The 19,902-nt window shown below is 28.2% G+C and overlaps 1 protein-coding gene across 5 annotated transcripts in view; it reads left to right on the top strand.

Moving 5' to 3' along the window:
* Positions 1 to 661: 661 nt before the first annotated feature.
* Positions 662 to 19,902, top strand: part of LOC136969629 (uncharacterized) — a 29,809-nt gene continuing 10,568 nt past the window's right edge. For 3 of the 5 annotated variants that reach the window (XM_067263887.1, XM_067263890.1, XM_067263886.1), the window contains exons 1-5: positions 738 to 817; positions 5,152 to 5,548; positions 5,638 to 5,750; positions 5,839 to 5,953; positions 19,174 to 19,281. In XM_067263887.1, the coding sequence (XP_067119988.1) occupies positions 5,345 to 5,548; positions 5,638 to 5,750; positions 5,839 to 5,953; positions 19,174 to 19,281 (540 nt within the window). In that variant the 5' untranslated portion in view covers positions 738 to 817; positions 5,152 to 5,344. Of the gene's footprint in view, positions 680 to 737; positions 900 to 5,151; positions 5,549 to 5,637; positions 5,751 to 5,838; positions 5,954 to 19,173; positions 19,282 to 19,902 lie in introns of those variants that run through there. The other 2 variants (XM_067263889.1, XM_067263888.1) reach the window with 2 other exon arrangements.

Here is a 19,902-nt window from a genome sequence, read left to right as displayed (position 1 = left end):
TATAAGAAAACGTAGAAATGATGATTTATTTGTGTCATTGGCGTTGACTGATTCTATTAACACTTTATGTATTTTTAAATGATTTAATGATGATAAGTCTACTTCAGAAGGCAAAATTTTATTCTCTCTCAAATATTGCAGTAAATTGCTAGAATCTGTAAATAAAAATTAGAAACAGTATTTCATAAACCAACTTTTAACGGTAGGTTTGACTTCATAAACAAAGACAATAATAATAGATTCTTATATTTCGTTTTGTTATTATACATTTCACATTTATTAAAAAGATACTTGAAGCAAAGGAGTTAAAAATCTGCTCATTTAATGTAGCAAAAAAACTGTTTATCGTTTGGTAATCGAAAAAGATACTTCTTCACGGAGGCGTCCATCTTGTAAGCAGTATTTTTAGCGTGGTCGAGAGGTGCTGCCAGTGCGCTGAAAGCGTAGCTTAAGCGCGCTGGCAGTAGGCTTAATAATTGAACACATGCGCTAAAAGCGCTGCAAGCGCGCTGAATAAAAGAATGCGCGGAATATTATAGCTCCATGATCTCCACTCCGGTTCTCGGAAATACATGACCAATTAATTTATTATGATTTATTACGAGATACTCATGTAATGGAAGCTAAAAATTAATATATTGCAACATTTTATTTCAATGATGACCACTGTATAGATTATGTGATAAATAATTATAATTATTTTAAACAGAATAAAACTTTTGAGGTTAGAGGGCGCCAGAAGCGGTAATCGAACATATGTGAATGTGTGAAGTTGTTTTGACATAAATAGAAAAGTTTATGAATTTCTGCATTTTAAGTAAATTATTTAAATTTGAATTAGGATCTTTCTTTTTAATAGAATATAATACAACAGAAATAATAGTGATTTAAAGATAGAGGTAGGCAGCTAAATAGTTTTTAAGAACTGCATATAAAGTGACTCTTTATTTGCAATTCTTAACGAAAGAAATGTTTATGTGTATGAAATAATAATGGAAAGTGACAGGTGAATCTATTATTATTTCTCTGGTCTCTTGACTATATTTTTGCTGACACTCTGTTTTCTAGCTTTTTATATGAAGTAACCAATACAGTTTTAACAGTGAGTAAAGGTTGGAGAAAAGCTAACGTTTTCAACCTGGTTAACAGGATGAAAGACTCATAAGAGGAATGCCAATACCAGATAGAAAAGATGGGGTAGAGTAAGTTATGGTGCAACTAGGGAATCCTTTTCTTCTCCTCCTCCTTTGCTTTTTCCCGGTTAACTGAAGCCTGTGAAGGAAGACCTTGTCCTTGCTGCTTGACAATGTGTTGATAATTGTATTGTTAAAGGTTAGGAAGGGTGGGAGTCAGTTCTGGTGAGTTTGGCTGCCTGCCAATCTGTCTTGGTTCCAAGAAGTTGAATGAATGAAAATGAAACTGTAGTAGACCTTACTCTCTTGATATCAATGTTATGTTTGGTTAACTTCTGGTTAAGTCATAGTTAACTTCTTGTCTATTTATTCTATCCCATCTTGTGCCTATCTGGTGCTGACATTCCTCTTATACCAGTTTGTGCCTGAAGATGGCCTGTTAACTTGTTTTGGGTTGCATATATTAGTGTTTCTCAAATCTTATCCATTGTTAAAGATTTATAGGTTAGTCCAGTAGAGTAGGTCCAGGCCTAGAATATCAGATTTAAGGGGTGGCAAAATGGTGGGCATGGTATAAGAATTTCACAAAAAGTGAATAATTCCAAATATTGCAATATTTATAATTTCTTATTAACCACTCTGCAGTGACCAACGTATATATCCATTAAATTCTTTTAGGGGCATCACCAAAAACTGCAAAAAAAAAATTCACATAAAAAATGAATTATGTAACAATAAAAAGACTTTACTAGACATAACTGTTTACAAAATCTTTTTCTGAAACGGTAATGAGAAAAAACGTGTGAAAAAAATACTTTAAAAATTTCCCACGTTTATTCTCCACTACTTTGGGATAGCACTATACCTGACTATCCCACTGTTGAAAGGTTAAGTCATTTACATAATCTAATTATATCAGATAGAGGCTGTACTATAGATTGCACCCTATGGAATTTTGGGACTTTGAGTATATATTTGAACTCGGGACCGAGACAAGTTCGACGGTCAATGTTTCCTCTAAGCTGCATGGCCATGCACTGTTCAAATTGTTGCCGTGCATGAGAATTTGTGTCGCGCAGGCAAGCATGCATACTGATTTGAATTGTTTACTTATTTCTCACTCTGTCTGCAACATGATTATTGCTATGTATATTTCGATTAAATACATTAAATCATTGACAAAAGATAATATTTTGTATGGAAGTATCTTTTAAAATGAATTTTAATCTCTACTTTATAATTAATTATTTTAATTTTTATAGTAAAAAATAAGATTTTATATACATATGCTCAGAAAAATTTTTTGCTCAATCTGCTCAGCAAAAATTTTTTTTGCTCAGAGAAGTATATGTTCCACTCATTCACAAAAAAAATTAGAGGGAACATTGTCAATGGTACCCTACTTTTGGACTGGAGATGAAAAATAAGAAAGTTATCATATTTACAATTTCTTGCCTTTCGCAATGAATTCTACACCATTTTAGTTTTCTACTAGGTGCCGTTCAACTGTTTGTGCTCCCGACCCGCCGGCAGGCTGCTAAGTGTTTAATGTCACTAGTTATTGATTCACGTTAGTTCTTGAACAAAAGAAAAAAAAGGAAGTGGCATTCAACTGTTTGTGCAATTTCTTGCCTTTCACTGCTTTTTTTTAATGTGGTTTGCAGACTTTACCACAAGATAGCGGTACTAGCAACTATGGTGTTGCCTGCATGATAGCATTAAAAAAGCACAATAACTTTCTTATTTTTTGCCTCCGGTCCAAAAGTGGGGTATTGTTGAACTCATCTCAGTCCCTGAGTTCAAATATATACTCAAAGTCCCGAAATTCCATAGGATGCAATCTATAGTATCTCCCAGATAAGCTTTGACCACTTATTTTGTAAATGTGCCAAATTTGCATGGATGGAGTTTTTAATTAAAACAAAATGTACTGTGCATATTGATTGAATTGTTTAGTAAAATGTGTCATTTTTATATTTTAAAAAATGTACTAAATTTTATACACTTTTACTTAATATTCTGTAACTAAAGCCCAAATTAATGTCAAAAGCATTTATGTTTGTCAGAAAAGGTGGTATTTTAGCCTGTTTACAAAAGACCTTGCTATAGTGGCTAGTTTTACTTTATTAATACAGTTTCAATAATTTTCCACTTGAATGGTAATGTCTCCTTATATATATGCATAATGATGCGAAGAAAAGAAAATGCCACGGACAATATACCACTGCAGTGTTTATAAGATACATCTTGTGTGCTTGTGCTTTCTGATTTACTGCAAAGATATTGATATGCTGAAATATAATAATATTAACTATTGCAGCATAATAATTTATCATTTTTGCAAATATATGATGATATCTAGGCTTTTTACTTAAATTATTTGAATGGTCAGATGTCCTGCACAAGTCTCACCAATTACATTTGAGTCACATTTGGCTGCTGTTGTAACAGAATAATTTTTTTTTTCAAACTTTTTATTTGAGTTATAAGCAATGTAAGTGATCTGAAGAAAAACATCAGGAAGGAATAAAAATACTTCTTAATGGATATTTACAGAATTCTACAATATATTATTTATCATGGTATAATCAAATTATTGAATATGGAGATTTGGTTCATTCTACATCATGCATTTTCTGGGTATATCTTATTTTTTAAGACATTGAGGAATATCCAGGGAATTTTGATTGACATAATTTAACATTTTGTTGTATCTTGATATTTTCAATGTATTTCACAAAAATAAGAAATATAAAACTAGCTTTATGTTTGCAATGTTAGTATAATTCATCAACAATTATTTTTTGTTAAATATGATTTTCTTAATATACAGATCATAATGTAGATTACAATTACACTTCATTATACATCATTTCAAATAGTAAACATCATAATTTAATATCAGAATAATGATATTATGGAATGTGTTCATGATACATTATTTTTCATAGATAGATTTCTTTTAGTAATACTTATTTTTAAAATATGTATTGAGTTTGTTTATGTCATCATATTTGTTATAAAGTTACAAAACTTTAGGCATTTACTGTCATTCTCTGTTTCTGAACAAACCAACCTCCATATTGCAAATTGTGCTTTAAAAGTTTATCTTGATATAAACTCTACTCTGTTTGCTAGCATTCTACTTTATATCTTTTAAATATTTTTGTCATCTACTGTCATATAAATCTGTTTTAATGATGTGTTTTAGATTTTCTTCATTTTTATATGGGATTGTTTATATTATTGTTCTAGTCCTTACATTTTAAAATATAAGATTATTAGTATCTATTAAATTAATTATGAATAAGTAAACAATATTACATGTTATTTTTTCAATAATTGATAGTTATTTTAGTTATATCTTAATGTATTGTCTACTTATCTATTTAAATTTCTATCTATATATACATTCAGCTTCTTAATTTTTTATCTGTTATGTGTTAAAAGTATGTCAGCTCAAGATAAACAGTAAACAAAAATATATATGCAGTATTAAAAAAAATTGACTTTATAATGATATATAATATCTATGATAATTATAAAAGAATTACAGTATATTGTTTTATCTTTATTAATTAAATATTCCAGTAAAATATTCATGAGAACTGCTTTCAATCTTTTCTTGGACTAATTCAGAAGTTGATAGTCATTCAAAAAAGAATCAAGTATACTTTTTAATAAAATTTATTAATCTACTAAAAGAGTGTTTTTCAATTTTTTCTTGACTTTTCGTGCCTTTTGAAGCTTAATATAGTTCTGTGGCCCCCAAAATAGTAGCTTAGGGAAAAATTAAAAAATAAATATTAAAAATTTCACCACTTTTTTAAATACTATAAAATGTAAATTTTTAAATAAAGTAAAAATGATAAAACCATTGAGATACAATTTCTCTGAAGTTAATAAGATTAGTATCATTTTTAAATGATAACTATTATTAGAAGATAATTAATTTAGTTAAAAATTAAAAATTAGATTATGATTTTAAAGAATAAATTTTCATTTTTATATTTTACAGAAAATCTTATCTTAAAAAAAATCCTATAAAATGTAAATTTTTACATACTAAAATATTATGAATAAAAATACGAGAAAATTCAGTGATGTAATTTGTATAAAGATGATGATTATATAAATAAAATAAATGAATTAACAGTAGAAAAAATAATAATGATCAAAAATATGGATTACCTTCAAAGACTACAAATATAATGGCTAAGGCTTTATTAACTGAAACAGAAGATGATGTTGAAGAATTTTCTGAATTTGAAAGTGCACAAGTAAAAGCTTGTCCTGAAGATATTACTAAAAACTCAAGTGAAATTACTCAAGTTGCAAATGATAAAAACAAACTAGAAAATGATCAAAAAAGGTACTTGAGTGAAACTGATGCTTCATCTTCATCATTCCTAAATGTATGTTGAGAATTTATTTTTATGCATTATAAAGTATAGAATATGCTAGCATGTTTTATTATTAAGAACCAAACATTGTATATTTGTAGGGTGGTAACAAAAAATGTGATATATATGAGCTTTTTTTAAATATATTTCCAAATTCTGATGATAAAGAGAAGAAGGAAAGCAAAATAAATAGTTTAGAAGACCAGTGTAAAAAGTAGGTATAAGATTTCTGTGTTGTGAGCATTTATTCACAGTTTTATTTTGTAATTTACAGATTTTCATTAGCATTTTATTCATTTTAGTAATACACTATGGACAAAATTACAAGATATTGATTGCACACCAGAATCACAGTGGGAAAATTCAAAAGCTTTCCAATTAATGTTGCAATCATTAAAAATAGATTCTTGTAACATTGTAAGTGAACATTTTTAATTTTTAGAGATTTTTATTACATGTTATTTAAAAAACAGTTAAATAATAATAAACTATGAAATTTGTTGTTTTTCTTTTTTAATAATTACAAATCCTAATAATTAATATATCAAATTAGTTAGATTATCCTAAATCACATGTTATTTATAGTTTAATCAAATTATATTGTGTAAAATATAATTTGAATAAAATTTATAAAATTTTCTTGCATGCTATTATAATATATTTAGGCTGAATTTTCAACATATGAAATCAAAAATAATTTGTATCAGTGAAAAATTTACTTTTTATATACCTAAAGATATTAATAATTTTATTTCAAAAATTGCAGAAATTATAACTTTGAATCCAAAATATTAATATTTTTTCAATGTTAATTTTGTTGCTAAATGAATGCTATTGTTGAAATGAATAATTAAATTTGAATATTGTTGAAATTAATAAATCTTAAAACATACTTTTATATACAGGGTGTTTTAGATTATCTGTAAATGTTTTTCTTAAAAACTGTTCATCAAAGAAGATTAAAGTTTTTTATACTCAAATCCCGTATGAGGAATTGATTGGTAACATTGTCTTCAAAATGAGAACTAGCAGAAATAGGACCAACTAGGCCTCCTTTGAATTTGCATATTGGAACAGATTGAGTTGGTATTATTGGATAGAGCTTTTTATAAGAAATAACATTTTAGGCTACAATTTTCAAAAACTGTAAACCTACAAATTCCCACTGGCATCTGTCTGTTCTTCCTTAATCTTGAGAACAGATTTAGATAAATGAAAGTTGAGACCAGATATGGAAAACTTAGGAGCAGGAGACCCCAATTAACTACATACAAACTTTTGGTTTGGAGCAGAAATTACATTATTTCAATTCAAAAATTTTTTCCTGAATAGAGTTAAATAGATGACTGGCATTGTTATCAGGAAAAGTATGATGTACTGTACAGATGCAAGACACTACTAAACTTGAGAGCATTGTGACAAAAAAATTGTAGCCTGACAATGTCACAATAAATAAATGATTGTGTTACAAAAATTTATCATCTCCTCCTACCATTTATGAAATAAACCAAATCTTTCTTTTGTTGTTTACATAATAAACAGTCAATACATAGTTATTGCTAATATGAGCTGAGTTACAGATATTGAAGTGTCCTGCATTTTCTTCTAAACATTTTAAAAGCCTTTCTCAGAAAGCATCTTATACATGAAAAATCTCAACTTTATTGAGAGACCTAAATGTTAACCTGATAAGTGTTTTTATGTCTTCATAAATTGTAGGATGCTTCTGAAACAAAATATCATCCTTTCCCATATATAGTAGTACCTGCATGTTAAATTAGATAGTTGTGGTGGACATGATACAGAGCCCCTTCTTCCAATCCATCTACGAGGAAACTTTCAATCTAGAATTTGGAAAACAGTTCAGGTAAAATATCTGTTATGCTGGAATCACATTGTTTGTCTAACCACCAGTGATACTATCTTTCAGAAATTCTGGAAGCATATTAACAAATCTGCATAATTTTGTCCATTCAAAGGCATTTAAAAAACTATAAGGACTGATTATTTGATCTTCAGTTATACTACACTAGATATTAAGACACAACATTTGCTGATTGTCCATTTCTCTAAGCCAGTGCAGACTCTCTGCTGTCAAATAACGAACATTGTGAATATTGACATCCCTATTGCTTTTTGAAAGTCGCTACATTATACCACAAAACTTGCCAGTGGAAAAGCAGGTTTCTGTTTGGTGCCCAGTGACAGAACTCAATGTGATTTTTGAAGATAGATCTCACAAAGTTCTTGATGCAGTGTTATATGAAATGAATTCATTCCATTGTCATTCAGAATTTTCTACTTGAATGCCTCATACCAGAATCCAAAGGTATTAATTTTCTGGTTGTTATATATAACAAGAAAAATATAGCAGTTGATCAAAAAATGACTTCCAAGATTTTTACACTTTTGGACTCAGGACCTTGAAATGTTGAGAAATAGAAAAAAATTGGGGATTTTTTTTTCTGTGTATATGGATATTAGTATGCATGGGGAGCATGATTTTGTTCACCTAATTTAAAGCTTAATACTGTAAATCCTGTGCCTTTTGTCAAAATTTTCTGAAATTTTGCAGGGAAGTTTGTGTATTAGGGGGATTGATGCTATTAAATTTTGATGGTTAAAGGTTAAGGAGTAAGAATATAGAAGGGTGGTCACTTGTCATATCTTGAGTGAGTTTGGACTTTTACTTGTTATTAGCATTTGCAATTTTTTTTCTAGAAAACTCATCTCTGTCCTCAAAATTAAGCATTTTGCCATTTTATAATAATTAATATAAAAAGTTTTAAAATAAAATCTCACAACAGATGGTGTCACACACACACTTAAAGTTTGGCTGAGACAAATTTGGGATGGAATCATGAGGGCTATTTAATAGACAATAAATTTAATGGACAATTTTTATCTTAACTTAATCAATAGCCAGGATTAAAATACTGCAGGGAGAACATTTACTACTATTTACTCTCTGACTTTCTAATTTGTAGATAGTGGTTGTTTAGCAGTTGAATGTGGCCATTTTCATATACACAGGTTGCTAAACATTGTAACAGATGAGAATAGTGAGTTTGATATGAGTACCTTTGAATGTAGAGATGTTCTCTATCACTGAAATTTACTTTATATTCACCCAATATTGTTAACATGTTGAAAGCATCTTCATTACTGTACAGCTTAATTTTTCTGGGATAAATGAAAATGATTGAGAAATTATCAAAAACAGATATACACAAAAAGTGGAAATTAGAGAGATCAATAGACAATCATATAACATTTTAAAGTTCTGAAACATGATTGTTTATTATGTAAATGTGATTAGTAAACAGCAAAAGAAATGTTTAGTTTATTTTGTAAATGGTTGGAGATGATAAAAAGTTTTTAATTATTTTATTGGGATTCAGATTATAAAAGCAACAGAAAGAAGTGACAGAATAAAAATTTTTGTAATAAAAGTTCTTTATTACAAAAAGTTTTCTCCAATGATACCAATCTTGACCCCTGTTTTGTATGCAAATTTAATCAGGCCCAGTTAGTTTTGTTTCAGCTGGATCTCAATTTACAGTAATGTTACCAATTAATTCTTCATATGAGTTTTGAATATAAAAAAAATTTTTCTGACCTACAATGGGTGGTCTGAAGCACTCTGCATAACAACTCTTCCATTTCATTATATTAATATAATATATGAGCTAACTGAAAAAATATTGTGTAGCTTATTTCAAATAAAAATTTTATTTTATTTTCTATATGTAAACTAATGCTTTCATTGGTTTATTTGTATACAAGAATTTTCCATTCCAAATTTTTAATTGTTCTGTCAGTATTGTTCAAAATACATTCAATCCTGCCATGACAGAAAGTAATATTTTTATTATTATTATTCGGTAGACAATAAATTTAACAGATAGTTTATATTTTAAATTAACCAATAGGCCAGATTACTGAATAGATTTTTACATGAATAATATTCGACTACTATGCTGTTTCCTTTTCAATAGTTATAATTTCCTCTAAGTTACTGTAATCTGTATTGTCAAAATTGTTTTAATTCAATGTGTAGTTTTGGCTAAAGACAAATTTCAAAATGTAACAATATTAAATTCTAAAAAATATATAAAATTCTTAATTTTTGTAAAATTTATTATGAAAAATAATTCTAAAAATATTGAGCAAATCAATAACTATTAATTTGTTTGTCAAAATGATAAAATTGAATTTGAATTCATTTAATAGTTTAATAATTTTTTATGGTGTATTTTACTTTTATTTAATGGAAACTTTCAATCTACAAACATAATTATTTTTTAATAAGATTATTGTGATATTCATATTATAAAATAATTAACAAGTGATTTTAGCAATGATTTATTTAATTTCACTTTGATCTCAGAAATTGAAATGCACAAGTGGCACAATTGTATCAACATTTAGAAAGTGTTAGGATTATTTAAGTGTTGTCTGTTTTTGATAAATTTTTCTCTCTACATGCTTCCTTAAGGAGTACTTTCCTCTGGATGACTTCTAAATCAGTTCAGTAAGAATTCTGCAAGATATTTTTACATTTTCAATGTGCCAAAAATAATTATTTTTATTCTTACACATTAAATTTAATTTATTACTTTTTTGTATAAAGTATTACAAAAATATAATTTAATAATGAAAAGAAATATTAAGAAAGAAATTTATAATATATATAATATAATATATTATAATATATATATATAATACTGTAATTTGAAATAAATTTTTAATTTTATGAAGTTTTACTTTGTTAAAAACAAAAATGAAAATTTGAACTAAGATTAAAATTCCAGATATAATTATTTATTTATTAAACTCCTATTATTATTTTTATAATTCATTTTATATTAAAGAATTATTATAATATATATATATTTTTTAATTATATGATGATTAAATGATTTTTATCAAAGTTTCTTAAAAAAATTTTAATTAAAAAAAATCTTTGAATTTTATCAAATGAAAATTGAATGTAAATTATTAAATAAATATAAAAATATTACGAATATATAAAGAAAAAAATTTGCTTGCTTCCGTTTCTTATCTGTTGGCCATGTTTTAACTTTTTACTTAAATTATTAAAATTTTTTAATGCAATATTATTACTTGCATTTTTAAGATTTGAATGTGAATCTGATTTTTTTTTATTGTATTATTTGCACGAATTTGATATGTTTTCAAAGATTGTATTTTGATTAAAATTCTGAATGTCATAAGAAATTTTAAACTATATATAAACTTAAAAAGGACATAAAATATTTTTTATCTAATTATAATAAATTTTGTAAATTAAACTTCCAAACAGTGTATATATAAATTTTACAGCACTATAAAATTATTTATATAAATATTTAGTAATTATTGGTTTCTGACTATGATTGTAACTAAATGAAAATTATCATTATTTCACATTATAAACTGAATTAAATGTAAATATTTAGAAAATAAAAATACTAAATGAATTTTTGCATTTTTCAAATTATTTTTATTAGCAGGGTCTTTAATAATAGTTTCTCAAAAATAATTATTTCTAAAACATATTATATTTAATTTTGTTTGTTTTCATTAGAATATTACTGTAACATATTTGGAATTAATTATGTAAGTAGGTAGTAAATAAATAATTACAGAAATACATCCTTAAAATATATTTCAAACAACAGGATTCAAACAGTAATAAATTAACATTTATAACACTATCTTGCTTATGTAAATAAATTTTTTTTATAATCAGAAATATCATTTATGATAAATAAAATTTATATAATATGGCAGCTGATGAGTTATCATTACGAGTGAAATAAAGATATTCAATATTATTCAATTTTAAAAATAAATGTATTGATAAATTTAAATGAAATTACAGATAATGTGAAAATGTTTGCTGTTATTTTTTATGTATTAGACATTGATACAAATTTTTGGAAAGAAAAGTTTCATGTATAATTGAAGTGATATAATTGAAAATTGCAATTTTTAAATTTTGTTTTAAGCTTATCTTTGTAAATATAAGGGATGTTGTGCTATAGAAGAAAAAAATCTGGGGGTGACAGATTGGGTGACCATAGTCTTTTACAAATTATTCTGTTTCAAAGTGTCATGAAGTAACTACATTGAACAACACTGCAATATATGCTGTTGCATTCCTATTTTGAAAATACACTTTCTTTATTTCAGAACTGTGTCATTCACAATCATTTAGACTCATTTGTAAATAAGCACATTATGGAAGCATTTTCTAATGCAGTATTTATTTTCTAGTAGTAGTAACACTTCTATTACGTTTTTAAAAAATTTTGAAAAATAACTTCTTACAATACAATATATATATATATATATATAAAAACAAACAAATATAAATATTCACAATATGATAATTATAAATCTCAAAATGATGATAATAATATATATGGATTTTGGTAAATACAATATTTAGTAAATTAAGTAATTCAATACAAAAAAATTAAACTGCAATGTAATGACATTTATATTAATTAATATTAATTAATATTTATTAAAATATTAATGTTATACTTAATTTAATATAAAGTACTGACATTACAAATTATTTATTTATTTATTATTTTTTATTTAAAATAACACTTGAATAATAATATTTCAATATTATTTTCATTAAATTACTGATAATAAAATCATTAACAATCAAAATTTTTATTATATATCAATGTTCTGAGAAGATTTGCTGTTGATAATATTAAAACTGAAAAGTTTGATTATTTTTAATTTAATAAAAGCTGCTGATGATTTTATCTGTAATTACATGAAGTGTTGTATATGACACCAAATTATATTTATGTAAATTGATTAGAGTGAAGAATTGCTTAACTCAATGGTTCTTAACCTTTTCAGAATCACGGAACACTTAGAATTTTACAGGATTTTTGCAGAACACAGTCGTAAAATAAAACAGTATGTATATTTTTTATATTGCATAATATATTAAAAATCACATACATAACATTTTACATATCAGTCAATAGCAAATAACAATCAGTAAATGAAATTTAAAAAAAAGAAAATTGTCACAAGTTTTTTAATGGGATATTTGGGCCTGATGACTTCTACAAATGTTTTTAATATCTCATTTTCTCTTCTATATTTGTCAGCCTTTCACATTTCTTTGCCTTAATATTCATTAATGTTGAAAAACCAAGCTCTCATAAGTATGATGATGAAAATTATAATAAAATTTTAATTGCTTTTCAGAAATAGTTTTAAACTTGGTTTGAACAGAAATCCAAAATTCTTCATCTGTTATTTCAGAAAATTTCATTTTGAGAGTAAAATTCATTGACAACGTAATGAATTCTTCCTCTTCTTGTGATGAAAACTCATAACTTGATGTGTTGATTTCAGAAAATTGATTTCATATCCAATCATAATTTTCGATATTCAATGTGGGAAAGTATTTTGCAATTTTTCTTCTAACAATGCTATAATTATGTTGTGTTATAATAGGAATTATTTCATCGATATTGTTATTTTGGACTGAAGGAAACATGTCTAGTATCCTTTTTTTGAATTATGCACATTTTCCAAAGTGATATTTTTTTTTTTAAATACTGACAGTTTGTTAGTGGATGTTAGAATATTTTCATTTTTGCTTTGCATACTAGTATTCAGGTTATTTAAATAATTCAAGATATCAGCTAAATATGCCATTTCAATACACCAAATATCATTTTGAAAAAACATTGACAATTCATCCTTAAGTTCCAAAATTCGGTTCAGCACCTCGTGATAACCACCTTACCTCAGTATGTAAAAGTAAAGATTTGTGCTGAGCTTCCATAGATGCACAAAGTTTTTTAAATAGGCGTGTTTATATGGGTTGCAATTAGGGATTGCAATTGCTGGATCCCTCATCCAGCAATCCAGCTGGATCCGGCACATTCTTTGGCCTGCTGGATCCAGCGCTGCGGATCCGCAAATACTCAATTAACTTTCTAAATAATTGCGCAAAAGTCTACGTTGTCGCGTTGCCGCTTTGCTAACTACTAGACTGCTACTAATTACTTACTCACTACTTTACTAACACTAATAATTAAATTACTCATAAATAAACTATACCTTAATCAATCCAGCAAAATTTAATAAAATAATAACGTATTCAATCGCTTTTAACGATCTTCCTCAGTTACAAAAAAATACATTAACTATAGAACATAAAATGTGTTTCGAATAAATATAAAAAGAATAGTGCTTAATTACATCCCATTTTTTTTAAACAAGATACATAGATGTACTGCCAGGTCTGATAATTTTCGTATTGTATACCGACGTAATCCAACTGTTTTCAAACTTTTAAGAAACGATAAAAAGAAAGAGGATCGGAATTCAACAACGGGTATATATTCGGTGCCTTTACACAACCAACGTTTCAATTCCAAGCTTGTTTATGTGGGTGCAACGATGCGCAGTTTAAAACAAAGGCTCAAGAGCACAAATATACAATCGGTAAGAACCTTGACAACACTGCGCTGGCATCATACGCAAGACAGAAGGATGTTAACGTCCAATGGGATCAAGCGGCAGTTATAAAAACGACGACGAATAGGCAAACGGTCAAACATCTTGAGAGATTGGAAATCTGCAAGGCGCACATGACAACTGGTTGTATAAACCATAGAGATGCGGACTCATTGTCTACCGTGTGGAGATCCTTTTACATTGACGACATGGGAAAGAGATTCCGCGAAGAAAAAAGTAGTACCCAAATTTTCCGGTAGGGGTGGATTTGGCGCTGTTGTAGCAAAACAGCTAAGAATTTGCATAAAATCCAGCTGCAATTAACAAACACACGAATGAATAATCAGACAGAGGTTTCAGTGTAATAACTAAAGTTTAATTAATCAGCAAATAACCTTCTCCCTTCTTCAATGTGATCACCGTCCTGCTGGACAACTCATTGCATCCTGAACACCGTGTTTTCTATGGCCGAACGTAACATGGCCGTCCGCAGGAATGTTTATCACAGTTCGAGAAATGTTGTCCTTCAAAGTCATCAAGTTTGGGACACTACCAAGATAGACCTTGGACTTTAAGTAACCCCACAGGAAAAAGTAACGTGGGGTTAGATCCGGGGAGCGAGGCGGCCATGCAAGTGGAAAAAAGCGACTGATGACCCTTTCTTCAGTGAAGTGCTGGTAGCTTTTTGCTACAACAGCGCCAAATCCTCCTTTACCGGCGAATTTAGGTACTACTTTTTTCTTCACGGAATCTCTTTTCCATGTCGTCCTTAGTCACTCTCCCAAATTTGGTGACAGTCCGGTTGCTAGATTGCTCTACAGATGTTTCTGAGTACCGTCAGTTAAAAAAAAAAACACCCTGTATATATTTTTTCCGCTATTTATTTTGTTTATCTATATTTTGTCCGTTTGGCCGTTTTTCGTTAATTTTCATATTTATTCCGAATACATTTTATGTTCTATATTTAATGTTCTATTTTTTTTGTAACCGAGGAAGATCGTTAAAAATGATTGAAAACGTTATTATTTTATTAAATTTTGCTGGATTGATAAAGGTGTAGTTTATTTAACTTATTCTACTTCCAGTACATAGTTTTACATACCTATAAATAACTACAGACTAATATGTAGAGCCTATATATATGAAAACTGGTAAGACTGATAGCCACTTAGCCACTGATTATCCGTCCTTACATTATTATAATATATTAATATAAATTAATCAGTAGAATTACCTTTGCTATTATTTAACTTAAAGATTACATTATAATTATAATCTAACTAAACATTTAAAGTTAATTATCTCTATCTCAAATGTTAAACCGAACCAAAGTTAATTTTACTACCTAAATGTGTAAGAAGTTTTACTGATTTATAGTGACCAGTCTAAATAATAAAAGCTTTTAAAGTATTTTTTAAAAATGTTTTATTTCATTAAAAAAACATAAATTGCAGGATAGATAGATAGATAACACTTTATTGCACCAAAAATACATCCACGCTGGATCCGCACTGGATCCAGCTGGAATGATTTCAATCCAGCAAAAATCCAGCTGGATTCAAAACACTGCTGGATTGCAATCCCTAGTTGCAATTTGATGTAGTTTACCATATTTACAATTTCATCTAATAAGGATTTTAATGTTGTAGGGAATGTTTTTGAGACAAGTGATTCTCAGTGTAAAAAACATTGTGTAGATATGATAACAGGCTTTTTCTTCTTCACAAAAGTAATAAATCTTTTTAGACATTCCATTGAAGGAGCACCATCGGTACGGATTCCTGCACATTGGTCCTGTGTTATGTTAAATTTATCTAAATATGACGAAATGTAGTAAAAATATCCTGTCCTGTTGTGCATTCAGTAAGTTGTCTGCAGCATAAAAATTGATTCACTATTTTGTTTTCGTCAATGAAAAGAACATTCTAGTACGTGAGCTATACTACTGATATTAGTGGACTCGTCAATTTGTAAAACAAAGTATTGTTCTGAAAGCTTATTAGTAACTGTTTTCTCAATATCATCTGACATATATATAATTCTGTTTTTTATTGTGTTGTCCAAATGAGGAATTTTCATAATTTCTTTTTTTGCATCATTACCAAACATAAATAATTTGAACTATTTCAGAACATACTGGTAAAATCAGACACACTGCTATAATGTGTGGTTTTAAATTTTTTAGCAATTATTTCAGCAACTTTATATGATGCAGTTTGTGCTTTATTAGATACTGTTGCTATTTTTTAAAATTTTTTCCTTGATTAATTTGATTATTCAACAATATTTGAAAATAATTCTTGTCTTTGGACTGGTGATTGACATATTTAGATGTAAAATGCCATTTTAATTTTGCTGGTACCATTGCAATATTATAAAACTTTTCCCCACAAATCACACAAAGGAGAATTTGACATTCATTTTTGTCAATATAAGTGAACCCGAAATCTAAATAATCATTGGAATATTGTCTATTGACATTTTTTATTTTGTTTTCCCTATTGTGAGTATCATTATTGATATTGCTTGTGCTTGCACTAGCACTATCAGTGCTGGAATCATATTTTTGTTTTAGAAATTTGTACATTTTGCTGTTATGAATAATTATTTTTAATTCTTTGGAGGATAATTAGAGCTATTTTAATTTATATAAGACCAATTTGTCACAAATAAACTTCTACTTACAATTACAAGACAATACATTTTATGACACTGATGGTCTGTCTAAAAAGTTGGACTTGAAGAAAAACAAAAATAACAGTAACCTAATAACAAGCACTCCAGTGTTACTAGAAGAAATTACAAGAGACAGTCTAAAAAACCTTTCACAGTGTTGTATAGAGAACCAACGAACGTTTTCGGCCTCCACCGAGGCCTTCTTCAAGTTGAGAACTAAAAGTAAAAGTTATCCCCACACGACCGCCAGAACGGTGTAGCCCGTAAAATAAATAACCTACGTGTCGCGTTTCACCCCTCCTCCCGGCACCGTTCAAATTCCTCGAACAGGAATTTCCACGCATGCGCGACCGAGTCCCCGTCCTTACTGTTGATGCTGGTGCCTTCAACGCTGGCTTTATATATCTCCCACGCCTCTAGATGCTGTATGTGATTGAAACAGAAAGCACGCCAAATTAACTTCCTGCTCAGGAAGTCTGCCCGAATTTCCGAATGGGAGACTCAGTCGCGCATGCGTGGAGATTCCTGTTTGAGGAATTCGAACGGTGCCGGGAGGAGGGGTGAAACGACACGTAGGTTATTTATTTTACAGGCTACACCGTTCTTGTGGTTGTGTGGGAGTAACTTTTACTTTTAGTTCTCAACCTGAAGAAGGCCTCGGTGGAGGCCGAAAACGTTCGTTGGTTCTCTATACAACACTGTGAAAGGTTTTTAGGCTGTGCCTCGGTGTTAACAGTAACCTTTTTAGCAAGAAACACGTCTGTACACTGGTTGTTGTCACTCAACTGTTTGCACACAGACTCTGCCTACACATGAAAGCAGATTTGATTCATGTTTTAATAAAAATCTGTTTAGAAATCGATAAAAGCCTATATAAGTACTGTACAAGTAAAAATGATAAAACTAAAAAACAATGACTTTTGCTTTTTCATTTATTTATATATATATATACACTTTTTCTTTTTTTTATCTTATAATAATCATTTTAATTTTTCACTGATTTTCAAATTTTGGCAGAACACTTTCTCTAAGTTCACGGAGCACCAGTGTTCCATGGAACACCGGTTAAGAACCACTGGCTTATAATAGAATTTGATTTAGCACATACTAACTTTAGAAGACTGGTTGAAGACAAGCACATAATTAGTCCAACCATATGTTCATACTATCTGTAATTTATTAATTAATTTTTCTCTAAATTGTATCAAATTAAAAACCAGTTTTTTAACACTAAATACATATTACATTTAAAATTTCATTACTTTTCTTTAAAAATAGTAATTTTTCCTAAAATGGGAATCTTTTACCATTTGCTTAATAATGAATCATCATTTGTATTTATAAAATTATATTTAAGTTTGTTTCATAAAATGATAAAAATAATTTTTTATTAGTTCTTCATTTGATTTCTTCTTTTATGAAGAGCCTGGCCCCTTGTTGTACTGTACATCTTCCATTTTCTTCTCATGATAGCTCTACTTTCACTTTTGCCTCATCCTATCTTTCTTCTTTTCTATTTTCCTCTTCGTGATGATCACTTGCATTTTATACTCTGTCATCCTTTCTGATTTCTAAGAAAATTTCTTACATTCTTTATGCCAAGAGATACTTTAGCATCTGACAACAAGTTATTTAAACTTTCGTCTAACTTATGCTCTAGTCTTTTCCATATGAGGAGAATCTCCTTCCATTTTGTAATCAATCCAATAATATTTTCATTAACTCTAAATTTGCTTAAAAATATATATATTAAGGAATTATGCCACATACAAAGTAAATTCATATTTTGTTACACTGACTGAAACTTCTTAGAATATCTGCAATAATTATTTATATTTAATAACATTATAATTAATATATATAAGCTGCAAGTTTTGAAATAAAATTAATAAATCAAGTGTTCCATTCAATATTTTTACATTATTCTATCAATGTGTTAGAGTTTGAAAATGTTTTTAAATGTTTCATGTTTCTAAGAAAGTTTCCTAATTTGAATAATTGCAAAGTATATAAATTAGTTAGAAATTTAATAAATTTATAACATATTGATTATCATCATATTTAAATAAAATTTTGAAGTTTAAGAAAGTTTAAAAATTTCTTAATAGTGTAAATTAGTGTTATTTAATCATTTAAATGTTTTTATAGTTATTGCCCTGTAATACAAATACTATTAAAAAGAGTGTCAAATCAATATTTTTAAGTTACTATTAAAAAGATGAGTCTTAGAGCAAAATATGAATGTGAAAAATGAAGTTTATGAAAAAATTCCATTTTACCTTTTCAAATATTTTGTTAATTTCTTCTGAATTTAAAAAGTTTCTTAGGAATCATTAGTTTTTTTTTTATTTACTCGAATTTTATACAATGGAAGTTTTATTTACAAAATGTAATTTTTGTCAATTTTTTATTTTATTATTTTGTATACTCATATTAATATTTATTTTTAGCTCCAATCATCCTTTTATCCAATCATTTCATATTTAGAAGCAATGAATCCTACATTATTAAAAGATTTTGTGTCTGAAGAAATTGAAGAAGCAAGTGATGATTTGAAGGTAATTATATATGAGGGTGGTTTTTTTCAACCTCCAATGGTCCATAAAAAAAAGACAAGTGTAACTAACAAAATGAATTTATTACCAAAAGTTAGGAACAAACATGATTACTTTTTGACAATCACCATGAAGATTGGGGCGTTTGTCATATCTGTGGACAAGCTTTTCCTACCCCTTGTCATAGAATGTTGCTGCCAGTGAATTGAGATGGCCTTAATAACGTTGTTTTGAAGATCATCATTAGTCTCAAACCTCTGCCCTGCTAGCCGCATTTTCAGTTCAGGAAAGAGGTAGAAGTCTTCACACATTAAAAAGTTCCAAGCTGGATGGAAGTCTTCACCACCTTTAAACACCCAGCATATAGCCGTGATTTAGCACCAAGCAACTTCCACCTCTTTCCTGAACAGGAAAAATGGCTAGGAGGGCAGAGGTTTGAGACTAATGACAATCTTCAAAACAACATTGTTAAGGTCATCTCAATTCACTGGTGGCAACATTCTATGAAGAGGAGATGGAAAAGCTTGTCTACAGATATGAAAAATGCCTCAATCTTCATGGTGATTATGTCAAAAAGTAACCATGTTTGTACCTAACTTTTGGTAATAAATTCATTTTGTTATT

Source organism: Centruroides vittatus, unplaced genomic scaffold (assembly GCF_030686945.1).
Source record: "Centruroides vittatus isolate TY-2023 unplaced genomic scaffold, ASM3068694v2 contig_18, whole genome shotgun sequence".
Taxonomy (NCBI): domain Eukaryota; kingdom Metazoa; phylum Arthropoda; class Arachnida; order Scorpiones; family Buthidae; genus Centruroides; species Centruroides vittatus.
This window is presented reverse-complemented; position numbering and strand designations above follow the sequence as displayed.